We start from the raw sequence: 26370 nt of genomic DNA, 5'->3' as shown, positions 1-26370 counted from the left end.
TACTAGCAACACACGCACACACACACACACACACACATAAATATATGTATATATATAAAATACATGTATATACGTGCATATGGGTACATTCCATTCCATTCCATTCAATTCAACTTGGTTTTCATTTCCATTAAATAAACAGGGAAATTATATGCAATGCATTGACAAAACATATTTGTAATAATTTGAAAAAGTAAATTAACAAAATACATGTGATCATGAGTAATAACATAATTGCATTTTTAAGGTATATACATGATATGCATAGTACAAGGATGGGAATGGAAATGGAGGGTCCCACTAAAAAGCAAAGCTTGTACGATATGGGACCCTCAGAAAATACAAAAGAGAACAAATAATGACTTAATGAAACTACAAAGAGATATATGAAACAAAATCAAAAAACCAATGTCAATTGACATGAAATCAAATTAGGAAGGAAAAGAAAAAAGGGAAAAAAAGAAAGAAAGAAAGAAATGTACAACACGCGTATTGTATTGTATTGTATTGTATTGGCCCATGTTTTTAATATATCTTTGCAAACTGTTTTTTTTTCCCGAAAAAATAAAGATAGCTAAAGTTTTGCCTCTGTACAAGATAGGCGATAACTCTCAGTGTGAAAACTACAGGCCAATTTCTTTGTTGTCAATTTTTGGAAAGATATTTGAGAAGCTTGTGTATGCTAAGTTCATGTCTTTTATTGATAAATACGATATACTTTGTAATAAACAATTCGGGTTTCGATCTGGACACTCAACATATATGGCTTTACTTGAATTCATTAACAATCTTAACACAGCTTTTGAAGCTGGTCATGTAGGTGTTAGCATCTTTTTAGATCTGTCAAAAGCCTTTGATACCCTGGATCATTCTATTTTGTTACAAAAATTATATTTGTATGGCATACGTGGAATTTCTTTGGAATGGATTAAGAGTTATTTGAGTAATATACCTCAGGGATCTTTTCTACGCCCTTTGTTATTTCTATTGTACATAAATGATATACAAAATGTTAGTAGTAATTTGAGTTCAGTTATTTTTGCAGATGATACAGATGTATTTATATCTGGTAGAAACGCCACCCAAATAACATCTATCATAACAACTTAAATGACCAAACTTGAACAATGGTTTTTATCAAATAAGTTGTTGGTTGATATGAATAAAACAAATTGTACTAAACAATAAAATAAGAGAATAGCAGATGATATAGCTGATGTTGTTATAAACAATCAAAAGGTATTGCGAGTGTCTTGTACATCATTTCTTGGTGTTATGTTAGATGAACATCTTAATTGGGCGCCTCAAATAGATGATGTTTTGCATAAAGTATCCTGTGCAACAGGTATGATTTATAGAATAAGACATCTGTTATCGTTGAGGATTTTATTTTATATTTACAACGCCACTATATTGCCACATTTACCATATTGTTCAATGATCTGGGGCCAATGTGCAAAATCTCTTTTAAATCGTGTGTTCACACTTCAGGAAAGGTTATTACGTGCAATATCAAATTCGTACCCTTCAACACCTTCCCAACCTCTGTTTAAAAAGCTCCAGCTTATCACTGTATTTGATATATGTAAATTACAAACAGCCTCATTTATGTATATGTATACTCATAAATTATTACCCTCTGTCTTTGATGATATGTTCAAATATACGAGAGAATATTCATTTATACAACACTAGACAAACTGGTAACCTATATTTACCTCTTCTCAGATATGTTACATCGCAAAGATCTATTAAATATCAAGGAGTATAAATGTTTGGAATTCTGTGCCTGATGAAATGAAGTTATGTCCTTCCCTTGCCTCTTTTAAACGTAGATATAAAATATATTTGTTGAATAATTACAATTGAAGTTTCTGCAGAAATTTAATCTTAAAACGTTCATATGATGTCTGCAATGTGTATTTTTTTTACAAATATTATTTTTCACTAGCAGTTTGCCTGTTTTTGTTTTTCTTGTTTTTTAATCGTCTTTCTTTCCCCCCTTTTAAGCGTATCTTATAATGTACACAAAATCTTAAGTGGGAGTCCAGCCGTAGAAAGGCCAATGGCCTCTGCTGGCTCCTCCATTTTCTCTCTTAGAATTTCCTTTTTCTTTTTCTAAAGTTTTTTTTCTCTTCATTGTGCTTGTTTTTCTTGTACATGTACACTGTTACCGAATGTAATGTTATTATCTTCACCTTGTTCTTGTCACATGTATTTTAATGAGAATTTGGAAATAAATTAAATGAAATGAATGCATCATCGTTGACACAAGCCGACTGGATTCTATGATGTAAGAGTAATGATAAGACGCACCCTAAATTGATATTGCCAAGAATTGGGTACCTTATACCGGTAAGAATGCAGAAGAGATGACATTTTAAAAGGAGAAAATGTGTACAGTTTTAGGTGTCAAATCACTTCTTGTTAGGACCCCTGAGGAACCTGAGACTACCTGACTCACGCAAATTCAAGGACTAAAGTGAAACACGTTGGTTCATATATGCTTTAAAAAAAATCAGATTACTATAAAAAGACATTTATTTTATCATGTTTATACAGGAATTCATACGGTAATCAGAAAACGATTGATATCTGAACATGTTATTCTCCTTTTCACCTTTCAACCAGTATCAACTTACTATCTTATTGCTAAAGGATCTGAGTTTATTGTAGTAACATTATGGTGTAATTTCACATGTAACTATCAAAATGAAAAATTATTGAGCTGCTCTGACTGTTGCTCAAGCTGAATACAGCCAAACTAAAGAAGAGTATATATAGGAGAAGTCTTTGACGGTATTCTGTCTGCAAATAACAGCACATGAACACACCTGCTCTGAGATGGATCGTGGAGGAGCTGTTGCTGGTTCCCTCAACGAGGCTGAAGACAATCATGGTATAGACCGCCCCTGGCCTTGGGAGGTTCACACAGGATGCATTGAAAGGCCCCAAATCGTGGTCTTCTACTCGGATATTAGGTGGGGATGCTCTTCCTTCACTGCATGATATTTTGTAGTTATCAGCAGTTTCATTCTGCTTTTGCCACCTGGCGCTGACAGACGTAGTGGTTGAGTCGCCCTCCCGTAGCTCCACTCCATTTGGCACTGGAATATGCATATGTGTATTAATGAGAGTGCGACACGTAAAATCATGCGTATACATGCACTCTCGCGCACTTTCAAGTTTTGTACAGTGCAACATTGCTCAAACAATATTCATGTACAGGTGTGTTAAATTCCTATCATGATGATGATGATGATAATGATAATAATCATAAGACGATACAAATAAATAAATGATACTAATATTACAATTGTAATAGCATCAACCTGTTGGAGAGTTATATGGCAATGATAACGAGATCACCCGACTTACATGCAATTATCCCAAGAGAACTTGGCAAACTTTCTTTGCCTCTGCTGACAGACACAACAGTGATGGTATATTCCTCTCCAGGAGTGGGCAAATCAATGCAGGAAGCTGTGAAGGTGTCACCCCTCTGATCATTGGTGACAGAGATTTCACTTGGTGATGCACTACCATTAGAACATGTGATGATGAAGGTATCCAAGACACTGTCTGGTACCTCCCAGGAGGCAGTTATTGCCGTGGTACTTGATGATTCTTCCCTCAGAGTTACAGCCTCTGGCACTGAGTTGAAAAAAAAAATGTAAATTTGTTGTGTGCAATTCTTTTTTGGTCCGATGTGTGTTGTCACAACAGTGATAGCAATAACAAGAAAACTATCAGACTTACCTGCAATGATCCCAAGGGAGCTTGAGTCACTTTCTTTGCCTCTGCTGACAGACACAACAGTGATGGTATATTCATCTCCAGGAGTTGGCAAATCAATGCAGGAAGCTGTCAAGGTTTCCCCTCTCTGATCACTGGTGATGCTGATTTCACTTGGTGATGCACTACCATCAGAGCATGTGATGATGAAGGTATCCAAGACACTGCCAGGCACCTCCCAGGAGGCAGTTATCGCCGTGGTGTTCGATGCTTCTTCCCTCAGAGTTACAGCCTCTGGCACTGAGTTGAAAAAAAGAAATGATAATTTGATTTTGTGCATTTCCTTTTTGGTCTGACGTGTGTTGTCGCAACAGTGATAACAATAACAAGAAAACTATCAGACTTACATGCAATGATCCCAAGTGAGCTTGGGGCACTTTCTTTGCCATTGCTAAGAGATACAACAGTGATGTTATATTCTTCTCCAGGAGTGGTCAAATAAATGCAGGAAGCTGTCAAGGTTTCCCCTCTCTGATCATTGGTGACAGAGATTTCACTTGGTGATGCACTACCATCAGAGCACGTGATGATGAAGGTATCCAAGACACTGCCAGGCACCTCCCAGGAGGCAGTTATCGCCGTGGTGTTCGATGCTTCTTCCCTCAGAGTTACAGCCTCTGGCACTGAGTTGAAAAAAGGAAATGATAATTTGATTTTGTGCATTTCCTTTTTGGTCTGACGTGTGTTGTCGCAACAGTGATAACAATAACAAGAAAACTATCAGACTTACATGCAATGATCCCAAGTGAGCTTGGGGCACTTTCTTTGCCATTGCTAAGAGATACAACAGTGATGTTATATTCTTCTCCAGGAGTGGTCAAATAAATGCAGGAAGCTGTCAAGGTTTCCCCTCTCTGATCATTGGTGACAGAGATTTCACTTGGTGATGCACTACCATCAGAGCACGTGATGATGAAGGTATCCAAGACACTGCCAGGCACCTCCCAGGAGGCAGTTATCGCCGTGGTGTTCGATGCTTCTTCCCTCAGAGTTACAGCCTCTGGCACTGAGTTGAAAAAAAGAAATGATAATTTGATTTTGTGCATTTCCTTTTTGGTCTGACGTGTGTTGTCGCAACAGTGATAACAATAACAAGAAAACTATCAGACTTACATGCAATGATCCCAAGTGAGCTTGGGGCACTTTCTTTGCCATTGCTAAGAGATACAACAGTGATGTTATATTCTTCTCCAGGAGTGGTCAAATAAATGCAGGAAGCTGTCAAGGTTTCCCCTCTCTGATCATTGGTGACAGAGATTTCACTTGGTGATGCACTACCATCAGAGCACGTGATGATGAAGGTATCCAAGACACTGCCAGGCACCTCCCAGGAGGCAGTTATCGCCGTGGTGTTCGATGCTTCTTCCCTCAGAGTTACAGCCTCTGGCACTGAGTTGAAAAAAAGAAATGATAATTTGATTTTGTGCATTTCCTTTTTGGTCTGACGTGTGTTGTCGCAACAGTGATAACAATAACAAGAAAACTATCAGACTTACATGCAATGATCCCAAGTGAGCTTGGGGCACTTTCTTTGCCATTGCTAAGAGATACAACAGTGATGTTATATTCTTCTCCACGAGTGGTCAAATAAATGCAGGAAGCTGTCAAGGTTTCCCCTCTCTGATCATTGGTGACAGAGATTTCACTTGGTGATGCACTACCATCAGAGCACGTGATGATGAAGGTATCCAAGACACTGTCTGGCACCACCCAGGAGGCTGTTATAGCCGTAGTGTTAGATGAGTCTTCCCTCAGAGTTACAGCCTCTGGCACTGAGTTGAAAAAAAAAAAAGAAACCAATGAAAATACAAGGTAGGCAACGAGGGTTGTTTAATGACCTAATAGCGTGAGGATTCATGGGTGGTGACCCTAGGAGTGACCCTAGATAACAATCTAACTTGGAATACTCATGTCCAGAATATTATAACAGCAATATCTAAACCAACTGGTGTTTTAAGGAGAATAAAATACTTAATCAATGATCAAACTTTAATGATGTTATACAACACCTTATTTCTACCATATGTAATGTACTGTAATATTGTATGGGGAAACTGTAGCAAAACCAAATTGAACACAATTTTTCTTCTTCAGAAAAAGGCTCTTCGAATATGCACACATTCAAATTTTCTGACTCACACTGATCCCATATTTTATCGCCTAAAAACTCTAAAGGCCCATGATATACCTTCATACCTAACTGCTATATTTACGTATAAACACATTCGAAATTTATTATCATTTTTCCATAATGCCCTAGTAACTAATGATCACATTCACTCATACCCTACCCGTCGTTCCCATGATTTTCATTTAAGTATTCCAAAGCTTTTACTTGCTCAAAAGTCGATTAGACATCACGGTCCGGATACATTGAACACTCTTCCTGAACAGTTGAAACAGTGTGCCTCCTTGTTTTCATTCAAAGCAAACTTAAAGAAGCATATTTTATCACAGTATACTTCAAATACGAATTAAGCACGAATAATTCATATGATTTATGTTGGTCTCCCGATAGTAGCAACATCGTAAGTCATTCCCTCTTTCAGCAAACCAATTTTATCATTCCAAATCCCAGCCTATCTGCCCCTGTGCACTCTCAAGCACTCGCACGCACATTCACCACCATCACACATCAAAGTTTATTTTCCCCTGCTATCTTCGCAGCAGAATTTGTATTGTTTACTAATTTACCTACCTACCTTTTCCTCGGGCCGGCCATCTTTTCAAGCAATGCTTACAATGGCGGCCCTCTGCATTATCACTTCTTAAATATAATATTGTTATTGTAATCCCAGCTGCATAGACATGCATACTGTAATATCATTAATTTCCTTTTATATCGTTGTTTATGCAAGTCAAACGACTCTGTTTCAGTTAATATACTTTGTATGTTTCCCATGTTCATGATTATTCAATCTATGTATATATTGATTTGCAGAAAATAAAGTATCTATCAAACAAAATTCATTCCACTGGGGTACATACGAAAACCATCAATACACTGGTCAGGGGCGATCACACATCGCCGGTTTAGATGGCGGTTCATGGCGGATCTGAACACGGCGCTAACTTGGATTGGCGCGGTAGTAACACGGATCTCCCCGGAAGGCGGCGGAGTCCATTCCAAGCCCCCGAAGTTGGATGCAATCACAGTCCTTTAACAGAGTTTGGCCAATTCGTCTTGAATGGGTTACAACAATTTGTTTGTTAAGGCGCTAACTTGGATTGGCGCGGTAGTAACACGGATCTCCCCGGAAGGCGGCGGAGTCCATTCCAAGCCCCCGAAGTTGGATGCAATCACAGTTCTTTAACAGAGTTTGGCCAATTCGTCTTGAATGGGTTACAACAATTTGTTTGTTAAGCAAACACAATTCAAAAGAAATTGCGAAACGTTGTAACCCACCGAAAGCGAAATGGCTAAACTCTGTAATAAAGTCGATTCGTTTTGTTGCTGTCTCCGTGAATCTAGAACGATTAAAGAAACATGGATAATCTTGCACCAGATGATATTCGCCGTGCTCTGCTGTTGCTGGGCAAGATGCAAGCACGGTATGTGTCGTTGCTGTTTGCAGGTATGGCAGCTCGAGACGAAGTAACGAAGAGAAAGGTTACGACGAAGAAGAAATGAAAGAAGGAGCTGCTGGGTGAAGCCATGGCTGTTAAGGAGACCCCTACATGGTCAATATGAATGCTTATTGGCAGAACCCAGTGCCGGTAGATCTAATAAAAATGTGGATAACTTCTGAATTTTCACAAGGGTGGATCATGCCACTTTTCAGGAACTGCTTGCTGGAGTGGGACCCAGAATAGAAAAACAGGACACCTTCTGGAGGAAATCTTTTAAACCGGGACTGAAACTGGCCATTACTCTTCGCTACCTAGCATCGGAGAACAGCTAAATAAGTCATTGCAGTTTGTTTAGAGTTGCCTGTAACACCATCTCAATCCTCATCATTGAAGTCTGCCAAGCTGTTATAGATGAACTATCTACAGCAGAAGTTATGACCTGTCCAACCACACCAGAAGCCTGGAAAGAAGTTGCCAGAGGGTTTTCTAACCGTTGGAACTTCCCCCACTGTATTGGCGCAGTTGACGGTAAGCACACTGCATTAAAGGGATCGTATAGTTTTGGTTGAGACCTAATTTCAGGTTTCTAACATTTTTGGTGAGATAATGAGAAACCTCTTATGAAATATGAAAGAGCATGTAATTCTATGAGGAATTGAACGTTTATTTGATGAAAATTGGTTTTGAAATGGCTGAGATATCCAAAAAAGAGCGATTCTAATAAAGTGTGGGACCCATACTTTATTACGATCGCTTTGTTTTACTTTGTTTCTGGATGTTTCAGTCATTCCAAACCCGATTTTCATCAAATAAACTTTGAATTCCTCTTAAAATGGTATGCTCTGTACTTTATAATAAGTGTTTTCTTGGTATCTCGCAAAAAGTAAAAAGCCCAATTCTCATCTCCACCAATACTGTACCATCCCTTTAAGATGTCCTGAGAAATCCGGCTCTCTCTATTTCAACTACAAGGGCTTCCATTCTATTGTCCTTGTGGCTATGGTAGATTCAGACTATAAAATTCCTGTACGTGGATATCGGTGCTTCAGGAGCGGGATCTGATGCTAGAGTCTTTGCTGATACTGAGTTTAACGAAACTCTGGAGAATGGCACCACAGGTCTACCCGAGCCTGGTCATCTGCCTAATGATAACCAGCGTACGTTGTGGCCTATACTTCATAGTTAGGGATGGTTCTTTTTCTCTCAAAACCTGGATGAAAAAGCCACTGCCTCGCAGGAATATGACAATGAAAGAACGCATCTTCAACTATAGGCTTTCCAGAGTTATGATAGACGCGTAGTGGAAAACGTGTTTGGTCTGCTGGCAGCCAGGTTCAGATGCTTGCTGACAACCATGCCCCAAAGTCCAGAGAGGGTCAGCACTATAACACTTGCCTGCTGTATGTTGCATAATTTCTTCACGATGAGAAAGTCAAGTCTGGAAGCTAATGCTTTTGACTAAGAACACCCTCACACACATGATATAATTCCTGGGGTATGGAGGAATAATGCCAGCCTACCTGACAAGGAGCATGTCTACAGAGGCAATATCAACAGAACAGCCAAAGAGCAGCTCAAGTGCCTAATGGAGTAGGTGAACTCAAAGCTGGCGGTGTGCCGGGGCAACAAAACAGTGTTTAAGGAATAGAGCACAATAAAGTAAGTTCACATATTTTTTATTATGACAACAATAACTCAAAGTGATTACAGAAGAGCTGAACAAGTAGAATTCGACATATTTACAAATTTTCCTGTGTATTTACAGGTTGACATAAGTGATTTACAGGTTGACATAAGCTCAAACCCTACTGAATTTTTAGAGTTATTCTGCGGCCTTATCTCGAACACTTACTTTGACAGTAAGACATGTTTTGTCATGGGTGATTTTAATCTCAATCTCCTTAATTACAGTGATAATCCCTTATGCGCAGATTTTCTTAATCTTATGTTGTCGAAATCATTTATTCCCCTTATAAGGAAACCGACTCGAATAACTGATGATGTATCTACTCTTGTTGACAACATTTTTGTAAATGATTCAGTTTCTGACATTACATCTGGCATAATAGTTTCTGACGTCACTGATCATTTCCCAATTTACGCCCTTGTGTCCAGTTTTATGACTGCTAATGCTTCTCACACCCACAACCCAGGTATTCGTGTGATGTCGGAATCCAACCTTAATAAACTTAGGGAGAAATTAAGTTCAGAGGATTGGTCCACCGTATACAGTCAAAGCGACATTGATTTAGCCTTTGAAAATTTTACGAATATTTTGATTGCTAATTATGATTCTTGTGTTCCTCTCCGAAGACCTCACCATTCTAATTATAAAAAAGTACCACGACAACCATGGTACAAAATCTCTTCTCAGGTCCATTAACCGCAAGAATAAATTTTTTCATAAGTATCGTAAAGATCCATCCCCTTTAAAGAAATTAAGATATGTTCGTTATCGGAATATATTGACATCCATAATACTTATAGCCAAGCGAAATTATTTTTCCCGACAGTTTGTTAAATATAAATCTGATGTGAAGAGTACGTGGAAGGTGATCAATGAGGCGCTCAAACATAAAAACAATACTGATCCACCTAAATATATTTCAGTGGACGGCCGCCAGATTAACGACCCGGTCAATATGGCGGAATCTTTCAATGATTATTTTGCAACTCTTGGTCCACATCTTGCCAGTAAAATTCCGAAATCATCAACTGAATTTTATAGATACTTAGGTCATAGGAATTCTCAATCAATATTTTTTGAACCTATTGCTGAAGAAGAAATTATAGATATTATTAAGAATTTGAACGATAAAAAAAGTTCAGGATATGATGGAATTACAAATTTTCTTTTAAAAAATGTTTTAAACGAAATCATTACTCCTCTTACTTACATTTGCAATCAATCCTTATTTAATGGCAAAGTCCCCAATAAGATGAAGGTCGCAAAAGTTGTCCCTATCTTTAAGAAGGGACAGAAAGATTTGGTGAATAATTACCGACCAATTTCTTTGTTGACTTCAATCTTTAAAATTCTCGAAAGGGTGGTTTACACACGATTATTAAAATTTCTCACAAATCATAACATTCTGTCGGATTCTCAGTTTGGTTTTAGAAAACATTACAACACAACCCATGCTTTACTTACTTTTATAGACAAGGTAGCTCATGCTATAGATAGTTTTGAACATACAATTGGAGTTTTTCTTGATTTTTCTAAAGCTTTCGACACGATAGATCATGAAATCTTGTTTTATAAATTGTGTCACTATGGAATCCGCGGTACCCCCTTAGAATGGTTTAAGAGTTATTTAACAGAAAGAAAGCAATTTGTTGATATCAATAGCCATGATTCGCAATTAAAGCCTATTTCCTGTGGAGTCCCGCAGGGCTCCCTCTTGGGCCCACTTTTATTTATAGTATACATAAACGATCTTCCAAAATCATCGCAAATTTTGTCATTCATTTGTTTCGCCGATGACACAAGCTTGTTTTTTTTTTTCACATCGAGACCCTAATGCATTAATAAATATGATAAATACTGAGCTCAGGTCCGTGCAATCCTGGATTTATGCGAACAAATTGTCCTTGAACATAGAAAAAACTCATTATATGGTATTTAGTAATTCTTTGAATGTTGTTCCATATGATATCAAAATAAATGATTTATGTTTAAAGCAGGTTAATAACACAAAGTTTTTAGGGCTTTGGATTGACCAAGAATTATCCTGGAAAACTCATGTTAATTTTGTAAGTAAAATTTTGTCTAGAAATATTGGGATTTTGAATAAGCTAAAACATTTCTTTCCTGTTCATATTTTGCAGAGTATATATTCTTGTTTAATATCTCCACACTTCAATTATGGAATTTTGGCGTGGGGAAATGCAATTCACTCATTACTAGATTCCCTTCTCCGTATTCAAAAGCGTGCAATAAGAATCATAAACCACGCCGGATATTTTGCCCATACCAATTATTTTTTCCATCAAAACAGAATTCTGAAAATTTCAGACTTATTTTATTATAATCTCGGAATTTTCATGTATAAACTAACAACTAATGAATTACCATTTGTTTTTATCCACATGTTCAAAAGGAATCGTTCTATCCACTGTTATCCCACTCGCCAGAGTGACGCCTATCACCTTCCCCGTACTCGCACTATTTTTGCAAAGAAGACAATTATATTTACTGGACCCAGATATTGGAATGATCTCCCTCTAGATAGCACTTCTTCCTTATCTTTATTCACCTTCAAACGCAAATTAAAACAGTTATTACTTAGTGGATACACACTACCAAGCCTTTAGCAACCTTTTTATGCTCCCAGTCTTTTGTCCTTGTCCGCAGCACCAAGTTACTTTAAGTGATTTCATGGTACCGATACATCTTTTAATAATACAACATTTTTGTTATTCAAACACTGCGAGATTTGTATGCAGTCTGGTTTGTGCGATATCTATGTGGTTCATTAGTTTATTACTCATCTATTTTTTTTGTACTGGTGTAATTTTAGTTGGTCAAGACAAACATATCCGTTCTCCGTGTAAAATTATATGCCTATGAACTCGGGAACCTACAGTTTTACAAGCTTTAAAGCTTTTATGTAGGCCCCATCATATTTCTTATACTTACTAGTGACATTTTCATACGATGTGACCATGTACATTTGTGTCAAGTATATTTTCTTTTTCTTTTTCTTCTACAATCAAAAGACATGATTGTATATATTTTGTACTCTTGTTTTGTTGTCAATAATTTTGTAATGTCATCATTGAGAAAATGGAAATATGAAATAAATTTGAACTGAATTTGAACTGATGTAATTGCCTTCAAGTTGCAACATCTTTTTTTTTTCTCTCTCTCTTTTAACTATTAAAATATCTGTAACAGCATTCAATAAAAAGACACACATTATCAAAGAAGAATCCAACATATACGCAGTTTCTTGTTTATCTACAAGTTCACGTAACATCAATGGCGTAATTTCTTTCAAGTTTCAACATCTTTTTTCCCTCTCTCTTAAGTTTCAACATATCTGTATTGACAGTCTTACAAAAAGGCATACATATGAAAGCAGAACCCAACATACTTAAATAGGTGTTCTCTCTATAATTTACAGGTTCATGTAGCTGGTGCTAAGGATTTATCGTCTTTTAAGCTGTGGAGCTTTAACAAAATTATGAACACACCATTTAACGTAACTCTTCTATTCAACATACCAAGTTTTTGAACATTTCTTTGTTACTGTAAAAAAAAAAAAGTAATGAAACTTTAAAAATTCACTATATTTACCGAATCTTGTCATTAGAGTTCATCTTTGCTTTTTCAATTTTTTTTCTCTTTTAAGTTCAACATTTAAATGCATGAGAAGTTATGGCGGTGTTAATACGCTATTAACACGGATTCTGCGGTGCAAACACGGAGGATACCTTTCTTTACACGGTGGACGGCGTTATGAACACGGTCCATTTAAACCGCCAAAACCGCCACGAAAAATTAGACACGTTGATATTTTTTTCTTTTTGGGGGGTTCCCCGCGGTTCTCGGGGCTTATGGCGGATGAATGACGAGCATCCGCACGGGGTCTAGCCTGAAATCCCCCACCATGAACCCCCATTCTACAGGGTCTTCAAGAATATTTCAGACCTGAATGGACATAAAGTCTGACAATTAGAGATTTTAATCCTTGACATTATTTCACAGAGTAGACATAGTAGTTACAGTAGGAACGACGCATACATACACCAAAGGAAGTTCTCGCTATAACGTCCTTGAAAATTAGGAAAATTGCTTTAGGAATTGAAAGTGTTATTAAGGCCATCACCTCGCATCTCTCCAATTGGTTTTAGATAAAGCTATGACAGACAGATAATGTACTTATCCATAGTTCAGCAAATCTACCCCAAATGCCCCTAGACGCCATCATAATCAGCCCGGTTGTTACAACACTTTATAAATTAGGAGGAAGGATACAACACATTCTTCTTGATGTCATGTAATAAAAATGAAGAAAACCTTAAATGAATTGAGGTGATGACCAACATCATCAGACCTCAGCTTTTTTGTTGTTGTAATGTTTCTTAGAATCATAAGTGTGGCTCTTATTGTACTTGGCACTTGAAGATTTGTAAAAATATGAAAAAATAAGTAATAACATAAGAACCAATTTATTGTATTTCATACATCGTACACACTAGATGCATGTTGTTTATTGATTAAAGGTGGTTTCTTTAAGTCTGCAGAAACTGACGATTATTGCTCTAAAATGGATACATATTATGCATAAAAAATGCACGAAATAGCACTGTGATAACATTATTTCATGAGAGAAATAAAAAGGACGTCGAAAGTATTGCAAACCTGTAAATGTAATATGTGATCATGGTTGCTCATCGTAATCATCATCCAATTTAGATCTAGACTTGATCATGAGAGCGTAGGTGGCTGTATCTACCTCACTCTCACTCATTCACTTTAAAATCTAACCTTTTCCTCAGAACATGATTGTCATCCTTCCTCAACACATTCACTTACCACCATATACTCCATCTCACCTTTGCCAGCTGTTCAACTTATTCCTCAATTCCCACATTTTATACTACACTAAATTTGCCAAAGCCCTCTTCCCTTGCACCTCACATGGGTCTACCTTAATACCCATTGGCACTTCTCTCTCCAACCCAGTTATAATAAATTTTTGTGTTCCTGCTCAAGGTGTACCATGTGCCCCTTGTACTTTCCAAAATCACTATGATGATAACAAAAAAAAAATGATTAAATCATTGTAATGAAAAAAAAAAATAATATGAAAGATGACAATGCTTATAATGATGAAATCATTGTGGTAAAACAACACTGATAATAATGATAACAATGCTTATGATGATAAAAGTTGAATAATACAACATTATTATCCAAATCGAAATGTCAGAGAAGGTAATGGCATTATAACAAGAAGACCATCAGACTTACGTGCAATTATCCGGAGTGAGCTTGGGGCACTTTCTTCGCCATTGCTGCGAGATACAACAGTTATGTTATATTCCTCTCCAGGAGTGGGCAAATCAGTGCAGGAAGCTGTCAAGGTGTTACCCCTTTCATCACTAGTGTCAGGGATTTCACTTGGTGATGCACTACCATCAGAGCATGTGATGATGAAGGTATCCAAGACACTATCTGGCACCTCCCAAGAGGCTGATATCGCCGTGGTGTTTGATGCTTCTTCCCTCAAAGTCACTGCCTCTGGCACTGCTTAAAAAAAGAAGATAATTATGATATGAGGTTAGACATACCTATTTAACAATGTCTTCAGACTCAAATGGAGTTAAGTAAGTTATGGAGTTTATAGCTTCACATGATTTCAGAGTGGTTATTGTAGGAGCAACCACATTAACATATTATACGCAAATTGAAAGTGCGATGGAGGTCACTTTCTCACACCTTCCAAATTGGTTCGAGATAAGGGTATTTAATATATATGTATTCATTACAAAAATGGCAACTATGACCCCTCCCCCCCCCCCCCCCCCCCCACGGGAGCAATTACAAATAGTTGTAGATTTGAAGGTATAGACTTTAATAATTAGGGGGCAGAAAACAACTATTCTACAAGTTTGATAAAAAAGAGATTAATTTAGAGAACATTTACCTGCAGATCAATGAGACACTTCTGAGGTGATGACATCATAGGGATCAGCTCTTTGAATATTAATTTGTAAGAGTCACTAGAGTAAATCTTGTATATTACACCTGAAAATTTTGAGACATATACCGGTATCAAAGAACGAAGGTCTCAGGACATTTCTTTTTAATTTTTGGCAAAGCGGATACCCGGGGATAGTTGATGCAGCCTATTGTCTGGTTTCTTTTTCGACATTAGTCATAAAACAAGAGTCTATATGATACGAGGTGTCATACAATTTGGATATCAATCACACATCATCTTATATGCTGTTAGAGAAATTATAAGCTAAATACTGAAATCCCTACACACCACAAGCTATAAGAAGTGATTGACATGTAATGGCCTGAATAATGTTCGCCAGATACATTCTCAACGCTTTCAAACCATTCTTATCAGCTCACGTACGTGCAGTCAGGTTCACTGTCGCTGAATTCTCCTGTCGCCCGCTGATGCTGGTCACTGTCATCAGGTAGGTATCCCCGGGGGTACTCACATTCTCACATGAAGCCTGATACAGGTCCTGATCTCCCAAATAATCCTCAGAGATGTCACCTGGCACTCCATCACTACATTTTACCTCAAATGTCTCCATCACACCACCAGGATGCCGCCATACGGCACTCACTGACGTCTCGGTAGACACATTGGGCTGGAGGTTCGGAGGTAAGGGTACTAAAAAAACCCGAAAAACAAATACAAATACAAATTTCGCATCTACCAGATAAACTAGATTCTCAAAGGAAGATCATGGACACTGACCTAAGCTGCCGAAACAGGACATGATGCATTTCTTCCTTCTCAGTCATTTCCAACTGAGAATTACCATAAACTCCTCACAAAGCGGTAGAATTGTAACTAATGAAAAAAAAAAAAGGGGGGGGGGGGGACTCCATTCCGACGCCATAATCTGCACATTCAGCTCATTTGTCTTAATGTTAGAAAATGTTAACTTTTGTTGATGATGATGAATGATATTGTAAAGCCATACAAATTTTCATATAATGTTACATGCCAGTAGATTGTCAAGATAAAGTTGCAAATACCACAGCCAGGAATTTCTACAAGACAATGTTATTATAAAATATCGGATTTAAAGGAAGAAATATGCTATTTGTTAAAAACAGAAAGTTTTTAATTAGAATTTCTTCTGATCAAATTCAAACCCATTCAAACCCATTCAAAGTAGTTCTTCTTTATCTGAAGCATGTTACTGAGAGATGTCTGCCTGATCTCTTATTCTCTTGTACACGCGTCAACACTTACTTAAAGCAAGCAACATGCGGGACAAGCGCTAAGTCTTTATCAACAACAACAAAAAATCAGACATCAAAATCAGAAAAAAAAAACCCAGCATGTGATGACGTTTGGGCAGGAGCGCTTGGGCAGGAACAGCTATGTAAATCAAAGTTTGAGTTCATCATGTGGGGTAAAAAAACAAGCTGGAATATAGATTCATCGAACATAGTATGCATGTGGGTAACTTTAAATGATATAAAAAACTAGAAATGTCGCTATGGCGAATGATGCCTCCGCCATAATGCATGATTCTCCCAATAGGTGTATAGTACAGTGTCTTCACAATGTGTGATGACAGTTTCACATAACTGGTAAAATATTGAAATGACAGGTTTGTCAGAAATATCTTGAATGTGCATTTTCCTTGAACTGGGTTTACTATAATTGTCTAAGAGTGCAGCTACACATATTTGGGGAATTAAGGACTTTTACTTGACTTCTGACCGACCCTTTTATAAGTTTATGCATTGAGTAATTCTCAAGGTATGAAGAAAGAGTGTAATTACAGTACAAAATATTTTTTTTTTGCATTTAAATCTGGCCTTTGACCCTTAACCTTTGACCTTTGACCTTCTGGCTGGAAATTTCCCAGAGAATCTCCATTAGGTAATACATGTATATATTAAGTTTTAAAACTAATAATGCAAGCATTGCATATACTAGTATATGAGGGAAATAGTAAAATTTGGAGGAGTTGACCTTGACCTTTAACCCCTGACTATTGGCCCATGACGCCTAAATTCCCTAGATAATCCCTGCCAGTCAGTACATGCGTATGTACCAAGTTCCATGAAAATACATTGAACCATTTGCAAGAAAAGTGAAATTGCAACATTTTCACCTAGCCTTTGACCTTTTGACCTTTGACCTCAAGACATGAAACTCTCTCTGGAGAATCTTTACGCAGTAGTACATGTCTACACTAAGTTTCAAGAAATACCTTCGGGCATTGCATAGATATGGGGGAAATAGCAACATTTTTAGCATTTGACCTTGACCTTTTGACCTTTGACCTCTTGCCAATGTCACTAAAATCTACTCAATTAATTGCCCCATCATATATCATCCTTGGATCAAGTTTGGTGAAAGATGCTTCATCCAGTTTTGAGTTATCACGTAAGCAAATACAATTTCATGATTTGACCTTGACCTTTGACCTTTAGCCTTCAGCCGATTTCACCCAAAATCTAATCAAGTAATTGCCCCATCATACTTTATACTTGGACCAAGTTTGGTAAAATTCCAGTCAATATTACTCAAGTTATCGCGTAAACGAATGCGGACGGACGTACGTCGACGTACGTACGGACGTACGGACGGACGGACAACCCGAAAACATAATGCCTCCGGCATCACTTCGTGGCGGAGGCATAAAAATGTCTGTTAGCAGAACATGCTACAAGAACATCAGGATTTCAAGTCTCAGACATTAAAATATTACAAGCTATTATGTTTCAATTTGCCGGGGTATGTACATAAAGCAGAATACCCATAACTCATCAACACAAATGTGTGTATGTGTTTTGATTGAATGAAAAAAAAAAACATTAAAAATGTGATATTCTATGTTTAATGAAAAACTTCACTTGTGTTGGTGTTGCTTACCAGAAGTGAGAATTATGTCAGCCATATTATTCTGTCCATTGCTGAAGGAGGTGACAGTCATGGTGTAATTGGCACCCGGTACAGGTAATCCCTCACAAGATGCTGTGTATTGAGCTTCAGCTGTGACATTGATGGATGGAGGGTTGGCTGTACCGTTACTGCACTCAATGGCGTAGGATGAGACCAGTCCAGGGGGGTTGACCCAGGTCGCACTCACCGAATCAGTGGTAGAGATTCCCTCCACCAGGACCACAACATTGGGTACTGTGGGAAAGGATTAAACCAAATTTATCCTGATCACATCTACTACTTCCCAAGAGGGAATCACACAGGGCAGCATAATACAAAGGTGACAACCCTGTAAGGTACTTACTTTGTCATGCTTTTTAAACATTACGATTCTAGATATAGCTTTGATTGTGTTTTAAGTCCTGTTGAGACTTGGACCATGATCAAAATCAAAGTTAGTGAATCAATATTTTGTAACTTCAAAACGATTAATCTCACTGAATGTGTATACATCTATGAACATGTTAAAAAAACAATTAAATCTTCAAAGCTCCTATAAATAAGATCTGTTAAGAACGGGAGAGAATGGCATGTCATTTTGTATGTCACACTGCATTGGATGCGCATTGCTTGCATCACTCAAAATATACAATGAATTGATTAAAGGATAATGCAAATTATATCTGCCATTAAGGTCACGAGTTTCGAGATCAAAAGTATAAAAAAATTTCGATCGTAGTACAATATGTACCACACTTTTAATCCTGACGCGCCCTCACAGTTTAGTAGTGGGTGGGTAGAACATAACTACAATATAGTGTGTGATGATCGAATCGTGCACTCGCAGTGGTATGATATCGCATGCAGCTAACAGCGACACACTCTTGAGCGCATAATGGAGTACTGTTATGGCCCAAAAGCAGCAGGTAGCAATCTGGATCGGGTATGCTTTGAAATTGCAATACTCCCGGTGTACTTTTTTGGGGGAATATTCTGCATTTTTGTCATTACCCAACTGGATTTGTGTTATCATAGCGTTATTTTACACATTCTTTGTGCATAATTATGTCTCCATTTTCATCTAAAATTCAACAGTTTCTGCAGGCGTAGGAGAACTGTTATGCCTAAATGCATGTTAAGAATAGGCGGAGAAAGCATTGTAATCATGGCTGGAAACACATGTGAAAAACGATGTGCCCAATACCAGATGAAAAAAAAAATTAAAACACAGAAAAAAAACCTGTAGAGGAAAAAGAACCAGAACCAACCAAACAGAATACTTACAGGTAAAAAGTGTGACGGCAGCTTCATTGGTCTGATCACCACTAACGCTGGTGACAGTCATGCTGTATTCATCTCCAGCTTGGTAGAGTCCAGTGCAGAATGTATTCACAGGATGGTTACTGTCTGCATCTATAGTAGCTGGGGATGCAGTGCCATCACTACAGCTGATGTTGTACTGATCTACCACTCCAGCAGGTTTGTCCCAGCTTGAACTTACTTTTTCATTGGTAGGTATTCCTGGTCTGAGAACCACTTGGTTTGGTACTATTGAAACAAAAGAAAAGAAAATAAGATAAATTATGACAGAACATAGGAATGAATATACATATTATGTGCATCTATAAATGTGTTCTTCTTTAACCAAAATTTTTGATCCTAAACCCCGAACCATTTTCGTAATATCGAAATTTCCTTTTAACCGAACAAATACAGAATATGCTGAAAACACGAAAACCATATGTATATTGTAGTACCCTACGTTAATTGTTCATTGAATGGTAATCATACGTGGAAAAGAACTGCTCAATGCGGTGCTATCTCATTAATTTTGTTTTAATTCTTCATAAAAAAACAAAGAATAAGGTCGTTTGTACTTTCATGCTTTATAATAGTTTGAAAACACATGTACGAAAATGATGGTTTGGAATTCATTTACAGTTCGTTACTCCAAAGGTCCGTTATTGCATAGTTTCGTTTTTCCGAAAACTCGTGATTCCGAAGACTCGATATTCCGACGGCTCGCTATGCCATAGATTGGTTATTCCGAAGGCTTGTTTAATCCGAAGATGAAATAATTTTCATTATTCCGGAGGTGCGCTGTTCCGAAAGTAAGTTCGTAATTCCGAACTGAAATAGCCCTATTGTTCGTTATTTCGGAGGTTCGTTAATTCGAAAATGAAAAAGGTTCGTCATTCCGAAGGTTAGTTAATCAAAAAAACGTGATAAGGTGTGTAATCCTTAAGATTTGTTACCATACTCACCTCCCCCCCCCCCCCCATACTTTTGGATTTGTATGCGTTATTTCATTTTCCGATCAATGAACCTTGGGAATAACGCCAAATGCCAAATGTTTGCTATAACAACAATTGTAAGAGGTATACATACGCAATTTCTTTGTTTCTGAATAATGAACCTATTTCATTTACGATTAACATAATAATGTAAGTTCTCGTCGGAAACGGAGTTTGACACAGAAAATGAAAGTGATTTCTACTTCAACACAATGAAATGTGAAGCGTTACTTCACTCATGCAGAGACATTCTGTAAATGTTTGTTCTTCTGCGTAATTTCGTAAGCGATCAGGATTTCATCGGAACACATTTCTTTTGTTCGTCTTTGTCAATGACGCTCCGAAATGACTTCGTTATAACGGAAAATTCCGCCATAACCATGTTTGTTTTAATCGAATTTTGGCCCACCGACTTTAATGATGATGAATTTGGGACCTGAATTTTTACTTCGTTGTAACGAAATTCCGTTCCAACCGTGTTCGTTGAAATGGGAGTGCGCTGCTGAGAATTTGAAATTTCTTATCTAAGTAAGATGTATATACACACAAACACACATTCACAAACCCTCTAGCATATCATGCTGAAGCAAACTTCTTCATTTTGATAAAATCTGGCTTCAGTTGAATACGGTGATTGAGAGATACACTCACAAGCTCTGAGCATGATGCTAGCTTCGTTGGTCTGATGACCACTAATGCTGGTGACAGTCATGATGTATTCATCTCCAGCTTGGTAGAGTCCAGTACAGGATGCGTTCACAGGATGGTCACTGTCTGCATCTATAGTAGCTGGGGATGCAGTGCCATTACTACAGCTGATATTGTACTGATCTACCACTCCAGCAGGTTTATCCCAGCTTGCACTTATAGCGTCCGTGGTAGAACCACCTGGACTTAGAACCACTTGGTTTGGTACTGTTTAAAAAGGAGAAAGATTTTACGAAAATCATGACACAAGAGAACACCCTGATAATAGACTTACGTCATAAAGATATCATAGGATTGTCACAATCTGGTAGACTGCATCAGAATGTCGTAATTATAATGTCGTTATAAAGACTTTCAATCACAAATATATTTTGAAATTTTGCATGACCAGAAAGTGACGTTACTTTCATGTCATTTATACTGACCAATAAACCAGAAGTGTACACTTGCATTTTCTATGACCAGCTTATGATGTGATTGTGTGTATGTGTGTGTGTGTGTGTTATTAATTGACCAATGAACATCTAGAGGATTATACCATTTTCATGACAATCAGCAGAATATGATGTGAGTTTTATGTAATTAATTTATTACACATCAATAATCATCAATCATCATTAATTTATTGAACATCAATCATCATCAATCGGACACCAGTTTATGTAAATTACCAGCAAAAGCAGGCCAAGGAGTATAATCAATAAAGTTAAAAGGAAGGATATGCTTGGACATAACATGCTGGGAAATACTATGCATGGGAAATTAGGGTTGCATATCGTGGGTACAATTCAAAATGCATTGTTTAATCGTCTCGGGTATTTCAACAATGCTGATGATGAGGATGGTGTTTCGACTACACAGTTTCAGTTTCAGTAGGTTTTATTTCTCCACTTGTACATAACAGAATATAAGTATAACAATATCGAACATATTATTCACAAGTCATGAAAATATAGACAAAATTTCGGATTACAAATGTATAATCATGTGAAATAATACATAAATATCATTACAGATCTTTAAGTGTACAGGTGGAGGAGAGCGTTATCGATAAGCAAAACGCTGAACTTGGACAACGGCCTCGGAACATATTAATGCCTTGTAACAATTTTTATTTAACTAAACGAAGGAACGGAACAATTATACACACGTAGAACAAATAATGTAAATCTTTAAAGTATCTTACATGTCATTTGACCAAAAAGGACAACATGAGGTGGAATGTATAAAGACGAAAGAAGAACAAAACAAAACAAAACCCGAGAATAAGGTACTCGAATAGGAAGAGTATAGAGGGAAGAGAGAAGAGAAGAAAAGCGATGAGATACAGTGTTCAGGAGTTGGGAACTATAACAAAAGCGTAATTTCTAATTCGAGTGGTACATTGCGAGGAGAGCGTTTTTATAAGATGATTTAAAACATTGTAGAGGAGGTCATCATTCAATGAGTTCCAAACATCTGGACCATGATGTCTTATGGAATTTTGAGCTATAATGAGTTTAGGGTTTTCCAAATGATAATCTGTTGCATGACGGTTAGGATATGAATGAATGCTATAATTTGTAATATACATATCTTTAAACAATTCAGGGAGCTGATTGTTAGTATACTCATACATAAATATTCCAGTTTATACATAAATATTGCAGTTGGGATGAAGACGATTAAAATTCCTCCTTCATCTTGACGCAGGTCTCCACAAATTCACTTGAAGCAAGTGTGCTTTACGTAAACACAGGCTGTAATGATAAACATGAAAATATAATTCCTATGATCACGTGTGCAACCAATGTATACTACGAATACGCTAAGCGTGCAGTGGCTGTACACAACCATGGAAAACGCATATCACATCTGTACCATATTGGGGGGGGGGATAGAACTATGGCGACTGGTTTGCCTCGGCTACAGCGCATTATAGGTTGACATGACATCTTGCCACTCTGTGACAATGTTTTTACATGATGTGCAGATAATCACTGTACTCCATATTTTATGACATCACTTTGAGCAATTTTCAAATTATGGATAAAAATAGTTAAACTTTAACATTTTCTCTTGACTTTTAACCCCATGACCAAAATCTTTCCTTACAGAATCATTACGCAATTAATAATGTGTATCAAGTTTAAGTTTAGCATTTTCACTCATCTCTAAGGTGCAAAACTATTGTAATTTCACCAGTATTTAACTTTCGCATTTTAACCTGATATTTGACGCTTGACCTTTGACCTTATAACCCTAAACTTCCCAACAGAATCATTGCTTGGCAATACATGTACATAAAGGTACTATATACCATTTCCGAGATATGGAGGAAGAACATGAAATTCTAGTATTTGCACCTGACCTTTCACCCCATGACCTAAAACTTTCTCTAGAAAAATTTTACTTGGTATTACACACATGCACAACGTTTCATGAAAATACCTTCAGGTATTGTAGAGATAATTATGGAGGCATACTGGATTTTTGGAAATTGACGTTGACCTATGATCCTTGAATTTGAGTATGTTTGCTCAAAATTTGATAAGTGCAGCTTCATGACATGCATGCATGTATTCATAGAATGAAAAAGTCTTGCCATATATATCTAAGTGCAAGCTTATATAGTGGACTTAGATGCACAAGTAACATAGATACACTATGAAGGAAAAATGCTTCGCATTTTACTTTGAATAGGTAAAAAAACCTTTTCTTTTTGTAAGGAATCTAAAGTTTACAAAATTAATATGCTACTTGATGAATAATGATTTTTACATCAAGCAAACATAATACAAACACACTCATCCACACAACCCGGCTGTTTCATGAATGTTTTACATATCTGCCGATACATTTTTTTTTCTTTACCCGTTCCATACGGGAACCTGCGGTGGCCTGTGCAATAAGTCTATGGGGATTTCAGAATTTAGTATGGAACGGGCAAAATGAAAGAGATATACAGCGTTGTATGTTTATCTGGCACTTAACACTGCCTTAATCTACTATACTCTATATTTGTTTCCATCATTAGATCTCTCTTCTGTTTCTCATTATCTGTGTTTGTGAGAGTGTTTATGTTTTAGTCCATTTTGATAGTGATTTCATCTTGATAGCCTTCATGCAATGCATTCTGCATAATCATTGCTTACCCGCGGCTCAAACTGCTACATTTATTATCCCATATATAGTTTGTAGGGTAAACTTGGCCAACCTGTTTCTTCAGGGCCTCGTGATCTTTATGATACGATGACAAAAGTTAGTTTCTATCCGGAACGCAGTTTGATCTTGTTACAACACCACTTTCGAGAAAAGAACACAAGTTTAACTTGAGGACATGACCAAAATCCACCAAACCCTCTAGGTAAAAAAAAAAAAAATAAAAAAAATACCTGGACCATCTTACATACAAGCAGGTATAGATGCAGGTACATCAGACCAACCATATCAGAAAAAAAAACGAAAAAAAAAAAACAACTTTTGGAATTCTCTGTCACACAGCGTGCTTGTACTTACGTGTGCGGCCCTCCTCCTCTGCCGAAGACGAGTTGGTGCCATTGTATGCGGTGACTGTCACGATATAGAGAGCTCCTGCTGTCAGATCTTCGATCAGGTATTGTGATTCTGAGCCATTGAACACAGCATAATACGTGATGTCATTTACATCACCATCGGCAAGATACCAGCTGACATTTTGTGACTCTGCTCCACTCGGGGGTGTCCACGTCACATTTAGAGAGTCCGTACTGCCTTCATTGTTTATGATCAAGTTGGCTGAAAGTACGAATAAGAAAGGGAAATACACCTATTATCTGATTTATATCTGAATTTTTGTTAGACAAAGCAATTAGCAAACCAGCCTGCTTATTTACATGCCAACTATGTTTTAACTACAGGTGAGGAATTCACCCTCTAAGTCAGGGCCTACAGAACTTTTTTCTTTGTTGTTTTGTTTTATTTTGTTTTTAAGTGAGGCCCACTTATATTTTTTTATCTTTTATTACAAAGATGTCGATCCGTTTTCAAGATGGGGGGGGGGGGCAAAACCAGGAGGATGTGTACGAGGGAGGTATCCACCAACCTTGACCCATGACCACGATAACATTAATATTTTAAGATATTACCATATCTTTTTGAAATTGAGATCGATAAACCAGATTTTGCTGTGGTCACATTATATTTTGTCTAGTGTTCATCACGTTTCGCTGGAAAGGCTCTGTGTACAGTTTTTAAGATTTAAAAAAAAATGTTGTTATATATACTTCAAAGATAGTCTGAAAGAGAGTGTAAAATGGCTTTAACGCAGCGGTTACTCCAGAAATTTTAATTTCAGTGGTTCATGTAGTTATCGGGACTATGTACCAATAAAACTAAAATTCTTGTTAAGACCTTGTTTACATACACGCAAAGTTAGTTCCCAAATAAACATTTGCACAAAGCACTTTACGGCAAATGAACATTGAAATCTAGCATCACGCAGTATTCTTGATTATTTTATAACATAACAACTGATTTATGAAGTTTGTTAGCTCTGCGTGCACTCTTCGTTTACAACATAAATATAACCTAACATAAATGCTACAAGAGCAAGTATTTATGACTGAGAGAGAGAGACAATTTTGTTGATACAAAGCTATGTAACATTTCTGTATATTTGAGATCAATGGTGCGGGGATGTGAAGAGCTTCACGAGGGTAAAGCTCCACTTGTCATAAATCATGTTTAATGCTTCAAACACAGCAGATGCTAACACTGACAATAACTGTTCGGCTAATTCCCTGAAAACAATATTTGTACGGTTTTTAAACACTTTTTGAACAGTCAACAACTTACCTGCAGAGTACGACTCTGAAGTCATGTTTTCCTTCATATCATAAGAGCAAACTTTTTTTTTCTCTGAAATGTTTTCGTAATTTTGACTGTTTCAGTAGAAACACACATTGGTTTTTCATAGTGTGTAAATTGCATTATGCATACACATAATACGGAAGTGGTGATGAAAAATCCTCACCATGAAATGGAAACACAAACAGCAACTGATATTGACATTAGCCTGTTACATGAATGATCTCATGTAGTCAAAGCCTTTGTAGAATGACAGTTGGCTGCTCTGGTACTTTGACCAGATTGTCGTAACTGAATAATCCGAAGTGTGACCTTTGATTAGTGCTGAGGACCTCAAGAGAAGTTTAAACAATTCACTGTTTAGGTTCGCAACATGGATATCAGATATCAAGCCTAGAAGGGGATATTCCCTTCCTTGTTTAGGATATCCCATCCCACAACCCCAACACCTCCCCCCCCCCAAAAAAAAATAAATAAATAAATAAAAATGATGTACTTAATACCATTATCAGAAATCAAACTCAATGCCTTCGAACAGAAGACAGTTTGTTTTAGATTCTTAACAACAAACACTG

At 37.2% G+C, this 26370-nt stretch overlaps 1 protein-coding gene across 1 annotated transcript in view; it reads right to left on the bottom strand.

Moving 5' to 3' along the window:
* LOC139728338 (receptor-type tyrosine-protein phosphatase beta-like) overlaps positions 1-25808 on the bottom strand; it is a 39490-nt gene extending 13682 nt beyond the window's left edge. The window contains exons 1-14 of the mRNA XM_071639283.1: positions 25784-25808; positions 24467-24724; positions 20912-21175; positions 19251-19514; positions 17958-18221; positions 15462-15728; positions 14345-14620; positions 5292-5567; positions 4909-5184; positions 4526-4801; positions 4143-4418; positions 3760-4035; positions 3379-3654; positions 2835-3107 (exon numbers count right to left, since the gene is read on the bottom strand). Coding sequence (XP_071495384.1) covers positions 2835-3107; positions 3379-3654; positions 3760-4035; positions 4143-4418; positions 4526-4801; positions 4909-5184; positions 5292-5567; positions 14345-14620; positions 15462-15728; positions 17958-18221; positions 19251-19514; positions 20912-21175; positions 24467-24724; positions 25784-25808 — 3547 coding nt within the window. The remainder of the gene's footprint in view (positions 1-2834; positions 3108-3378; positions 3655-3759; positions 4036-4142; positions 4419-4525; positions 4802-4908; positions 5185-5291; positions 5568-14344; positions 14621-15461; positions 15729-17957; positions 18222-19250; positions 19515-20911; positions 21176-24466; positions 24725-25783) is intronic.
* Positions 25809-26370: the final 562 nt, after the last annotated feature.

Source organism: Diadema antillarum, unplaced genomic scaffold (genome assembly GCF_040938485.1).
Source record: "Diadema antillarum isolate AM-2024a unplaced genomic scaffold, OU_Dant_1.0 seq00000173_RagTag, whole genome shotgun sequence".
Lineage (NCBI taxonomy): Eukaryota > Metazoa > Echinodermata > Echinoidea > Diadematoida > Diadematidae > Diadema > Diadema antillarum.
The sequence above is the reverse complement of the archived record's forward strand: the minus strand, read 5'-3'. Positions and strand labels throughout refer to the sequence as shown.